General features: G+C 35.2%; 1 protein-coding gene across 2 annotated transcripts in view; it reads left to right on the top strand.

Annotated features, from left to right (window-relative positions):
* The window catches only part of LOC148952220 (DNA repair protein RAD51 homolog 3-like), a 173058-nt gene that overhangs the window by 40480 nt on the left and 119510 nt on the right, over positions 1–13068 (top strand). The window contains exons 1-2 of one of the 2 annotated variants that reach the window (XM_089089681.1): positions 7561–7631; positions 11231–11421. The exons of the other annotated variant lie outside the window; for it this stretch is intronic. Of the exons in view, the coding sequence (XP_088945807.1) occupies positions 11411–11421 (11 nt within the window). The 5' untranslated portion in view covers positions 7561–7631; positions 11231–11410. Of the gene's footprint in view, positions 1–7560; positions 7632–11230; positions 11422–13068 lie in introns of those variants that run through there. 2 annotated transcript variants of the gene reach the window in all.

Genomic DNA, 13068 nt, shown 5'->3' with positions numbered 1-13068 from the left:
AATTTTGCTGATTTTTTTTACCGTTTTTTTTTCAATTTTTTTTTTTAATTATGCTCCGTCTTGTTGTGCGTTTTTATGACAGGCTTTCAAATAAATAAATAAAGGGTACTCTTGCATTATGCGGGCCTCTCGGGTTAACTACTATAGAGTAGGCAATGATAAAGCCCGTTTTCGACATGTTTACCTCTATAGACTAGGCAATGATAGCGTGGTTTTCATTGCGTATACGATATTAAACTGTGATTTTTTGGGGGTTAGGGGGGGGGGGGAGGTACCTAGGTTAGGTGACGTATTTAATATATACTATGCTCAAATGCCCCCTAATGTGCTCAAATCAAACCCCCCTAATGTGCAAATATATAGCCCAAATTTGTTTCTAAACTATTATATAACTATTTTTTTTTTCTTCTTTTTTTTTCTGTTTCAAAATTCGAATCATTCAAACTTATCTTATGTTGTTCCCATGGGCTTATTTAGGGAGGGGTGCGGGTGGGCAGTGCCAACCCTGCAAAGCCTTTTGTAACTCTAGAAAAATCGCCAGTATTGAAAATAATATTCTTTTTCTGGAGATGAAAATTTAGTTTCATTTTCTGTTAAATTAATTTACCATTCCCGACAACCACCGGTTTACCCAATATTATCTCAATCTTGACAGCAGTTTTTGGGTAATTTTTATAATATTCATTGTCATGATAATTATACATAATCAAACAGTTCGTGGTAACGAACTGTAAGGAAGAAGCGACCCGGCTCCATAGTAACCGAAACTCTAAAAACGGAATCTTGATGCCAATATATATATCAAAAGACCAAGTTGTCCTAGAATATTGGGAGAAGGCTCATTCAAACGGAAATTAAAAATTCTAGTACCCTTTCTAAGTGACCAAAAAATTGGATTGAGCTATGGATGCAGGGCTGCCAAGGAATTGTTGGCATGACAAGGTGTGTACTATTACTGCTAGGTGTTTGAGCAATCTTTCATTTATATAACAGTAAAGAAGTAAGAATAACAGTATAACAGTAAACTGTTTTTATAACAGTAAGAATAACAGTAAATCTTTGATTTGCATAACATTTGTAGAAGTCTTAACCTTTTTTCATTGGTGGGATTATTATTTTAAAGGCGTTTTTATCCGAGCCAAATTTTTAGGTTCATAAGCTTTCTACCAATTCTTGAAATATCGTGCGCAGATCTTCGTACCAGTGTGGTGAAGCGTTCGATTTTTATAAGCTTTCTAATAATTCTTGAAATATCGTGCGCAGATCTTCGTACCAGTGTGGCGAAGCGTTCGATTTTTATAAGCTTTCTAATAATTCTTGAAATATCGTGCGCAGATCTTCGTACCAGTGTGGCGAAGCGTTCGATTTTTATAAGCTTTCTAATAATTCTTGAAATATCGTGCGCAGATCTTCGTACCAGTGTGGCGAAGCGTTCGATTTTTATAAGCTTTCTAATAATTCTTGAAATATCGTGCGCAGATCTTCGTACCAGTGTGGCGAAGCGTTCGATTTTTATAAGCTTTCTAATAATTCTTGAAATATCGTGCGCAGATCTTCATACCAGTGGCGAAGCGTTTGATTTTTATAAGCTTTCTAATAATTCTTGAAATATCGGGCGAAGATTTTCATACCAGTGGCGAAGCGTTCTATTTTGTCTTTAGATAGAAATGAAATACGTTTCATATTTTGATTATATGCAATCTAAACTGTTTTATTGAAGGCCAAATAGGCGAGTATAAATCCCGACTAACAGCAGTTCTCCAAAATTATCCCTGCTTGTCGGAACAAAGGCGACCTAAGTTTGAAAAAGACATTTTTAGAAGTCTCAATTTGAAAGGAATTATTGTCTATGCATATTTTTTTCACTATTAAGAACTATACAGAAAACTTGTTGTGAGTTTCAGAGGCTGACATTCCTCCTATCTTCATTTTCAGGAAATTTTGCCTCGCTTTCTTAAATTTTTACGCTTGTTTCGTGTATAACATTAATGCACTTTCTTAATGTTAAGTTTATTTTCTTCCAATACCTGCCCTTTTGCTTACTAACAGAATCTATAACAGTTTTTTTTAACTGCAAGATTTCACACTACACATTAAGAAATATTGTACTGGGTCTTTTTTTCCATTTTCCCGCCCCACTCACCTTTTTTGACGTGACATAGAGAAAGTTTGTGAATAGGGAAGTTATAGTGCTGAATCAGCCCTCAGACAAATATTCTTATAAATTCAGGGTGTTGCAAAAATTGCGGAGAAAAAACAATGTATATTTTAATGGAAACTCTAGATACAAACTTTAGATATTTTTCATGTTTAATGTCCTATACCTATCTTCAACTGTTTACGAGCTATTGACAATTGAAAGCCTGCAATTTTGACACTTTGATAGTCAATAAAATCTTAACGGAGAAATTAAGGAAAATCATTGAACATTCCAATCTTAGTTTTTTATAAGCTATATATTTTCGACATAGCACCTTAAATTAGGTATCCTTTCCCAGATCCCACTGCCTTTCTATGACAAACAAATAAACGTTCAGATGGGGATAAGCCTATTTATTTAGACAGTAAAAACAGGAACAAAAGTCTAGATATTTCGATCACATATACAGCGATCGTCATCAGTAGAAACACCAAAGTATCATAGGCAGCGCAATAGCGCTGCCTAAGTAAAGAACGATGTTGGCACAATGTATTATTTTTTCCAGGGGACTTCGTATCGAAGAAGTTGTCGTAAAAATTTCAAAAAGGGCTCATTCAATTGGAAATTGGAGTGGCTTGTGCCCTTTTTAAAATTCAAAACTGATTGGAGGGCTACTAAAACCCCATCCACGCCCACTATTTCCTCAAAAACACCCAATCAAAATTTTTAGATAGCCATTTTGTTCAGGGTAGTTGATTTCCAAATAGAAATTATGTTTTTGAGGAGGACACTCCCCCAAAGCATATAAAGTTTTTATAGAAGGCGTTGTCTTAGAAACTTCAAAAAAGGCTCATCCGATTGGAAATTCAAAGGGCTAGTGCCCTTTTTAATAGTCCAAAGTGCCTGGAGGGCAACTAACCCCCATCTCACGCCCGCCTTTTCCCGAAACACATCCAACCAAAATTTTGAGATAACCATTTTGTTCAGCGTAGTTGATTTCCAGATAGAAATTATGTTTTTAAGGAGGACACTACTCCACAGCCTTCAGGGCAATGGTTGTAAGTTATGCCCTTGGGGCATATAAGGTTTTTTTATAGAAAGTGTTGTCGTAGAAACTTCAAAAAAGGCTCATTCGATTGGAAATTCAAAGGGCTAGTGCCCTTTTTAATAGTCAAAAGTGATTGGAGGACAACTAACCTCCCTCTCACGCCCACCTTTTCCCCAAACACATCCAATCAAAATTTGAGATATCCATTTTTTCAGCGTAGTTTTAAGTTCTGGAAATTAGGTCTTTGAGGATGACAACCCCCCCCCCTCTACCCTCAGGGTAAGGATTATAAGTTATGCCCAAGGGGATATAAGTTTTTTATAGAACGCGTTGTCGTAGAAACTTCAAAAAGGGCTCATTTGATTGGAAATTGAAATAGTCGAAAGTGATTGGAAGGCAACTAACACCCCTTCCCTGCTCACCATTTCCCAAAACACATCCAATCAAAATTATTAGACAGCAATTTTGTTCAGCAAAGTTGATTTCCAGATAGAAATTATGTTTCTGAGGAAGACACTCCCCCACACCCCTCAGGCCAAGGGTTGTAAGTTATGCCCTGGGTCTATAAGCGTGAAACTACCGCAAATCAGCATCGATAAATAAATGAAACCCAAAACGAACAGAAATTACCATAAATAACCGAGTCAAACTCAAAACGAGCAGAAACTAACTTAAGTTGGGCTCAAAACACCTATGCCTTCCCAAGGCCAGAACATAATTTGCACTTTACTGAAAAAAATACAAATGAATATGCATTGTCAGTGTAACATACATATACTTATAATTAGTAATCAAAATGTTAATATTATTTGATTTATATGAGCTAAGGAGGTGTGAAGTGGAGGCCATGGATAAAATTGCCGAGGATTTAGAAGATGCAGCTAGACGGCATAATAGTAAAATATTGTACTGGCACGTTAACAAATTGAGAGGTAGTAGTCAATCCGGACTTTTCCCAGTTAAAGATAGGAATGGGGTGGCAATTAGCGATGAGGAAAAAGTTAAAGCGAGATGGGCCGAACATTTTGAGAATTTGCTTAACCGAGATAGAGTTGCAGGAAAAAATATAGAGGAAAATGAAAAAGTTTGTGATACCTTGGATGTGAAGGAAGATTTGTTTTGTGAGGAGGAATTAGCAACAGTAGTAAAAGGATTAAAGAATAATGTTTATTTTTGAAAAAAGGAATTATTTTTATTATTTCGAGGCATCCTGAATAATAAAATCCAAGATTTTCAACATATCTCAAATTGTTTAGGCTAGCAGAAGTTCTTATAAAGAATGAATTATTGTCCGAAGAGGATTTTTGTTGCCATTTTTGTTCACCTCATACCGCGGAACATACCGCGGCTCCTGTTTATGTTACGTTTCTGTAGTTGATCTGTTTGAGTCCGCTACACTTCAAACTACCAGAGAAAACCCTTCGGATGACCTAGTGCGGTAAACCAATCGCTGTGCCTTTTTGACTTGCTAGAGCTGCCGAATTTCATGGCCCTTGCAAGACTGTCCTTTCATTTCGGGCGAATAGAAAGATAGTAGAAATTGATTTTTAAACTCCTTATCATAAATCTTGGACCGCAAAGGTATACGGGACGGGGCGTTATATTTCAATTTTGTTAATTGTGTTTAGAAGCAAAGGATGAGCTGGAAAAAATTATCTATCAATTTGCACCTCTGGGTGGACCATGTAGATTAAGTCAGATGGTACTTCGTTAATTGATTTTTTTATCGGCCTGAGATTGTTTCTACTCTAACTATGATTCAAAGCTTCTCTGATCATGGCTTTGTGGTTTCCACCACTAGCCTTTATTGTGTTGAGTTATCTGTCTATTTTGAAAGTTGTGATCAATAGCAGTAGTTGCACCAACAATCTTACACAAGCGACGTTTGGTTTTGAATGCGTCAAGATCTTATACTACGTTCATCTTCTTAGTTAGGCATGAAGAAATTCAAAGATATCAGGTCATTTTTCAAAATGTAACCTCAACGATACCTGCTGATACTGAAAAGGTGGCAAAGTCCTAGTTGATCTCCATTACTGGGAGCAACACCAAGCACATCGACAGGAGATCCCCCGAGAAGCGAAATAGAAGCAACAGAAATACCAGTCAAGGAAAAATGTCTCCGTCCAACTACCAAAGGGCAAAAAGCTGATTTTAAGTGTAATATCAGAAGAAGTTACGTTTGGTTTATCAGAAACTGTTGATGACGATTAGAGCAGCAACTTGGGCACTTTGTATTATAGACCCTTCCGGCCCTATACAAATTTTCCACAAACAAAGTTTCGCAGCAACTTGACATGTTTTTGGTCTAAATACTTTCAACACTTTAAAATTTAACTGGTTGGAGTACAACACAGAGGAAGACAAGGCCTACTGTTTCGTGCGCAGGCACTTCATTAAAGGAGAAGTTCGTGACCAACGCAATTTTTTTTGAAAATCAATTACAGCAACTGAAAGAAACTAGGCAAAGGGCTAGAAAAACATGCCGAATCGTCACTCCACCTCGAATTCACCAAAAAAAAATTCATATCACAAGTCGGAAAAAACTGGGGATGTAAGTCTGAAATTACTGACCATTGTACGGCAGGGTTTGCCTTTAAGAGGGAACCAAGAGGCCTCCTCATCGAAGAAGAGGGGCAATTTCTTGGAAATAAGTCAACTTTTTTCGAAGAATGACAAGAATTGGGGCACACACTTTGAAAAACTTTTGAATTCCTCGAGATATCCAAAATGAGATCATTGATGTGACAGCATGCCTAACTAGAGAAGCAATTGTTAACTTTACTGCAGATTTTAGGAAGGCATTAAAATTTGTGTGAGAATAAGGAATAACATCATTATAACGAGGTGTCACTTATGCACCTCTCATTAAACTGCTAGATATTTTCCACAGTTTGTCAACTTTACTAAAAAACTGATAAACCATAAATTAGATTACTAAAATCAAGACCAAGCTGTGACTTTCCATCAACTGGTTGGCTACCCCGGTCTCCTCCCCCTCCTAGCCTAAATCCCTAGCTACGCCAATGATTTGGTGATTTAGTGTAATTTCTGTTCGTTTTTTATTCTATTTATTTAGTGATAGGGATTTATGGTAGCTTCACGTTTGAAAAATTGTTTGACTTTATTTCTTCTCGTCTTTGGTTTAATGTAGCTCTTTACTTTTCTTTGAAAAACTTCTTTGTGGAAAAGTTCCTTTTTAATTAAATGATGTTCGTTTTCAATTGACATGGTCTTTTTCATTCGCTAAGAAAAGAATATTTTACGCTTTAACGGCTTTTCTCTATAGGAATCCAGATCCTGGACTGCTATTTACATGTTGGACAAAAAAGTTTTAATTATAGTTGGGCTACTTTTTCTATGAAACTCTTCACATACTTTTGATAGAAGAAGTAAAATGTATAGCTGATGCACTCTGGATCTGAGTTATGTAGTTGAGTATACAAATATATGACCTTTGACAAAAGCATTCGCTGAATGTATTTTCAAAATCCAAAGAGGGACAAATTGTTTTATTTCATCTTTTTTGTCATTACTTTACGGTCAAAGTTTAAATTACAATTTGGAGAATATTTATCAATGCTAAATCAGTGTCAAAGAGAAATTCTTTTATATTTAAAAATTCATTTAAAAATGTGATTTTTAGTTTTTGTTTACAATGGTCTTTACTCTTTACTAAATTGTTGCCTTAAGCCTCGAAACCCGTTAAGACAGGTGGTATTCTTCTGATGAGCCCTAATGAAAGGCTACTACTTGGAAATATTTTGCTAGATTTAAGGTGCTTTTGTTTGTAAATTTATAACAACTTACATTTATTAATGACGACTTTGCATGAATTTAGACATTTCGATTTGGTTGACGGTTCGGTTATACTGTTTTGTCCTTGGTAATTGGATAGATAAGTAAGGTTAAGACCTCCTTCAAGTGCACACTTATCTCAATTACTGGATTAGGATGACAGTCCTTTTCTTCTTCTTCTCTCACTCTCTCCTTTTTTTTCTTTTTTTTTTTTCCTTGCCAAGTAATTACCTCTAAAACATAATAAAAAAAAATCAGCTTATAACATTTCCTAATTCGCCAGAGACTGATATTTGAAAAGGAAGGGGGACTGAAATTTAGGAAAAAGGAAAAAAAACATCCCAAAGACCAATTTTGATGAGAATTATACCATCAATTCAAGCTTATCAGAAAACCCTATTTAAGAAATCAAGCCGTCATCTAAAACATGTTTCCGAGAATGTAATAGCATATATTTAAGAATTTTGCTAAATATTTATCTACATGACGAAAACCGTCTCAAGTTGGAAACAAAGATTAAAAATTTATTCTAATAGAAGAAAAAAAATGGCAGTAACAGGATTTGTCTATGGCTTGCGGCAGGCGGGATTGAACTAGGAAAACTCTAATTAAGAGCCATTGCCTCATCCAAAGCACTTTCTTAAGGTATTATCATGATTTATATTTCTTAGAGGCTGTACACATACTTTTAATAGAAGAAGTATAATAGCTGATATATAATTAATTCGAGTTATGTATCTGTGTATGTAAAAATATAGCTTTTGTTAATAGCGGTTACCAAGTGTATTTTCAAAATATGGAAGGGGCAGATGCATTGGTTTGTCCCATAATTTTTTTTCGTCGTGGTTTTTTGGATAAACCTTTAAAGTATAATACGGGTAATAGTTACCATTCCTGAGTCAGTGTCAAATCGTAATTCCTTTACATTTAAAAATTTACTTAAAAATGCGTTTTCTAATTTTGTGTCCCTATTTTTAAGAAAAGATCTACAGCAATTCGTCCTAGTTTTTGCACGAGATTACCTGTAACTAATATCCTTACATGGGAGAGAAAGATGAACGAACTTAGTCTCTACCACCGGCAAGGCGATTTACCACAAGGGTTTCAATTTTTTAAATAGTTTATCTAAATTAACAGGAACCTAATTTTATCATTTGATTCTTAAAAACATCAGAATAAAAACACTCAGTAGCCTATTAAAAAAAGGTATTCTACTAGCAAAACTACATCAGATAAAATGTACTTCTCCGGAACAAGCCACACGTGTCTGGACCTTAGACAGGGGCATTAGTTCACGAATGTAAGAGGAGGGGCTAGATATGTTTTTCAAAACCCAAGCGGTGCAATTTTTTATTTTTGACTTTTTCAATGAAAACACAAAAAAAAAGTATTTTCAATGACAATACTGAAAAGGATATTTCCCAAAATCTAAAGGCGGGGCAAACAAATCTAGGGGCGATTGCACCAGCTCCCAATCGGCCACCCCTGTCCTGAAATGGCTTTAAGGAGCTACTTGTAAAATGAACGACAAAGTTCAATTTACCAAAATATAAAAAGAAAAAGGTTTGGGCCATTTGCTGTCTTTAGTCTTGCCAAGAGGAATGAATAAAAGAAAGAACTTAGCTTTCAGCACTCAATTTTCTCCATGTTTCCTATAAACTTGATCTTCAAATACATGGTAACCAGGGCTTTTTTTTTCAACTAAGGTCAAAGTCTATCTAATTGACGAATATAAGATAATAAAGCAACCACATTTTGCACTTCCCAGAAATGCTAAAAGCTAAGATAACCAATTTATGTTTCTTCCAAGTAGCATATCTAAAAAATTAATTAATATTCTTAACAGCTATAAGCTGGCTCCAAAATGTCTAACGACTGCAGTGACAATGAATGTTTACAAAATCAGAATCCTGCAGGGTCTTCTGTTTATTTTTAATTGAGGCAATTCAGAGTGACGACAGTTGGAAAACTGTCGAGGAAAATTACATTTCAGATTCACGGTGTTCCTGATTGGGTATATATTTGGTGAAATACTCGGAAATGTGTATTCTAGTATTATTTTTTTTTGTTCCCTTTTAGACCTATCTGTTTGAACCTAATGCCAACAGCGGATATTAGCGGCTCAACAGAAGGAAACCTGTTAATAAAGTAAAAATAGTACTATTAGATTCCTTATTTTATGTTCTTTCCTAATACCATATTCGCGTTTCTGACAGTGCATCACACGCCCCACCCAATGCAGAATATTTCTAATATGCAGAATGTTTCTTTTAATCAGATTACCATGTTTCCCCCAATTGTTATCCATGTTTTTAAATCATTTTCGGTACGTGTGTATTATACGGGAAATACTCGAAGACTTGGATTGCGAAGATCAGACAGGACAATAACTGGTTAGTTTGCAATGCATAGTGATAGAATATAGTATCTCACCATGGATGTTCAAATTAAGATTTGGGATTTGCAAAGGACCAAAGAACAGGAAATTATATGTTTCCAGGATAAGGGGTTGCTGCCCAAATCAAAAGAGTGCGTCAGTGGACACACCATGACTTTTTACTCTTACGAGAAGCGAAATCTTTGGAAGTGTTACCTAACCTAACTTTAATTAGCCTTAACCAAACTCCACTTCTCGAGTGTTTCTCTTATAATACATAAGTGTTTCATTTTTAATTAATATCTTATATCCGACAGATCTTCTTTTTTTGCAATGCCTCGGGGCGCTGCGGCTGGGTGTTACCCACTTTGATCAAAATTTTCACTATGATTCGGCTTTTTTCTCATATTTGATACGGGAAGTGGCGTTGTATTTAAAAATTTACCGGCACCCCCAGCCCTAGGAACCACTATGGGGGGGGGGTGAATTACCAGGAGCTATTATAATATTTGGAAAGGGCATCGAACAGAAATCTAATGGTGCTACTTTTATTTCATTAACATGTTTCTTCTTCATGGAGCCATTATCATCCCCTTTTATCTGATTGATTTTGTACGCGGGCCCTTCATTTGTTCCAATTCGATTTTGTTATTGATGTTTATTTTGAATTTCGACACAAAAAGTGAATAGGTAGCGCCATTGAGTTCGTTATGTCCTTTCGTCGAGATAGATTTTCTTATAATCATTTTACGGGCTGATGTTTTAAAGAAAATAACGACTCCCATTTTATACGTTATCCATCCGACTGCCATCAGTCCCTCCAGTCGAGACGTCACCGACTTTCATAAATCACGTACACCAGGTGGTGCGTGTCAAGCCTGGCGAAAGTGTGCCAAGCGTAGTAGAGCTGTGCCACGCTTGGCTGAGCTGACGATAAGCAGTGGAACTTCTCAGAAAGCTCAACTACTTTGACTGCTCTATTTTCTCTATCAACCTTTAACAACCAATATATATATATATATATATATATATATATATATATATATATATATATATATATATATATATATATATATATATATATATATATATATATATATATATATATATATATATATATATATATATATATATATATATATATATATATATATATACTATATATATATATATATATATATATATATATATATATATATATATATATATATATATATATATATATCTATATATATATCTATATATATATATATATATATCTATATCTATATATATATATATATATATATATATATATATATATATATATATATATATATATATATATATATATATATATATATATATATATATATATATATATATATATATCTATATATATCTCTCTCTCTCTCTCTCTCTATATATATATATATATATTTAAGTGTTGATGCAGAAGCTTCAAGTATAAAGTAGCCAAAACCAAACTTTTTTCTTCCTGTTCTTGGGTTTTATCAGCTGACTTCAGAAAGACCGTAATAAAAAACCGGTTAGATCACGTCGTACGATGTGTGGGTATGTTCAGTAATAAGCCAATCTGGTTTCAGTTTCGAGAGAAAGTGACGTATTTAAAAGACAAGGTGTTTTATACCATACTGCTGAAATTTGGCTGACCTTTTCTTGTAGACCGTCGGATTAATCTTCAATCAATCCGAGGCGCATCCTATTTGTTCATACAGCAGGAAAAATACCAGTTTTAAAGCTATATGCAAAGATTGTGTCTATATGTCTATATGTAACAGAAAAATGGCTACTTTGTGCAATCGAAGCACAACATTCCAGCTATTACTTACAGTAGCGGTTTTCAAACTCCACCCCTTCCTTATAGGCTCATCAAACAGATCAGGCTTTAGAAGGTTTGATGGATTCATCAACTTGACTTAGCTCTTGTGCTATTTTCGAGGGTGAGATCCCCCCTCGCGAATCCACAGATGTTTCTTGAAGTGGCTGAGCATCCCCCCTATAACTAGGCTTCAAAGAGACAAAATAGATTTGCACTGTAAAAATAATGGAATACAGGTAGGCTATAAACTTAAATTTATTTCGGGGTAGGGACAAATCTGTTGCCCCTATTACCTAGTTTTAGTGTTTTTTATTAAATTATATCCCCCTTATCAAAAAATTCGGTGCTAGTGCATTAGATGGTCACTTCTATATACTAATGACAGACGAAACCCGTCAGACTGGTTATTTCAAAAGACTGCTATTAAGAAATGGAATGCAAACAGTAGTTTTCATTGCTTTTACGCTATTTCAGCTGTTGTTTTTTGGGGTTTGGGGGGGGGGGAGAAAGGTAGGCCTACCTAGGTTAGGTTACGTATTTAATATATGCTATGCTTTACCCCCCCCTCTAGTGTGCAAATATACAGCCCAAATTTGTTTCTAAACTATTATATATTCATCCTAATTTATTTTATTTCATTAGCATTAACCAAACTTGATTTTTTAGAAGTGACCATCTAATGCACCAGTACCAAAAATTCCCACGTACTTGCCTGCTACTGAGATTTAAGTACGTTTAAAATAAACGAAGTCAAGTTTAAACTAGAGAAGAATAAATTTCGGCACATAGTTCTGTCTTTGATTATGCTACTTGCTGCTACACTAAATGGGAATTATATATGTCAAGATATTCTAGCTTCAGGCAAAATCATCTCAATAAAACCATCTACCGTATAACGATTTGTAAGTGAGGGAGCCTTTGACTTCTTGCAATCAGAATATGATTGATTGATTCGTTGGAGAACACAGATTATGAAGGACACTTACTACTAAGAGGCATATACACCCTAGAGATGCTATTTGACGTGACTGAACCCTTCTCTCCACCCCCCTATGAAATGCACAAAAACTTGAAGGTGATCCACGTGATTAATGAAATAGCAAATGAAATAGCAAGTTATTATATCTGGATCTGATCAAATTCAAATAGTGACACCTGAAATACCTCTAAGAATAAAAAACTTCCGAATAAAAAAACTTTTCCGTGAAGGGGGCTCCGGATTTCCCTGCATTATTTAAAAAACGGTCATAAATTAAATAAAAAAACAAGTTTATTCAACTGAAAGTAAGGAGCATCAATAAAGCTTAAAACAAACAAAAATTGTTACGTATATGAGGGGGTTCACCCCCTCGTCAATACCACGCTCTTTACGCTAAAATTCGAATTTTGTTCCAATTCTTTAAGAATGACCTATGAATCACAAAGACCGTTTAATTAGAATAAACAGCTCTTTTGAAAGTACTAAAAAAAACTTTAGCGTAAAGAGCGAGGTATTGACGAGGGGGCGAGCCCCTCATATGCGTAATAATTTCCGTTCGTTTTAATTTTTATTGTAGCTCCTTACTTTCAGTTGAAAAAAACTTGTTTGTTTATTTAATTTCTAATCGTTTTTTAAATAATGCTGGGAAATCCGGCGCCCCCTTCATGAAAAATTCCCTTCCCCCATGAAAAATTCCTTCTTGGAAAGATCCTCCTACGCAGCCCCCTCCCTCGAACCTCCATGAAAAAGAATTCCCCCGAAAGCCAGGGGTGAATCTCCAGCATTTTTAGTGGGGGGAGGGGCAAGAACCAAGAGGGGTCCATTTCCGGAGTGTCAAGGGGCATGGTTGTATAATAATCTTTTCTCCACATTATAGGGGGAATTGCCCCCCAGCCCCCCCTAA

This window comes from Artemia sp. Qi Xiang Cuo, chromosome 5 (genome assembly GCF_049724085.1).
Source record: "Artemia sp. Qi Xiang Cuo chromosome 5, ASM4972408v1, whole genome shotgun sequence".
Lineage (NCBI taxonomy): Eukaryota > Metazoa > Arthropoda > Branchiopoda > Anostraca > Artemiidae > Artemia > Artemia sp. Qi Xiang Cuo.
The sequence above is the reverse complement of the archived record's forward strand: the minus strand, read 5'-3'. Positions and strand labels throughout refer to the sequence as shown.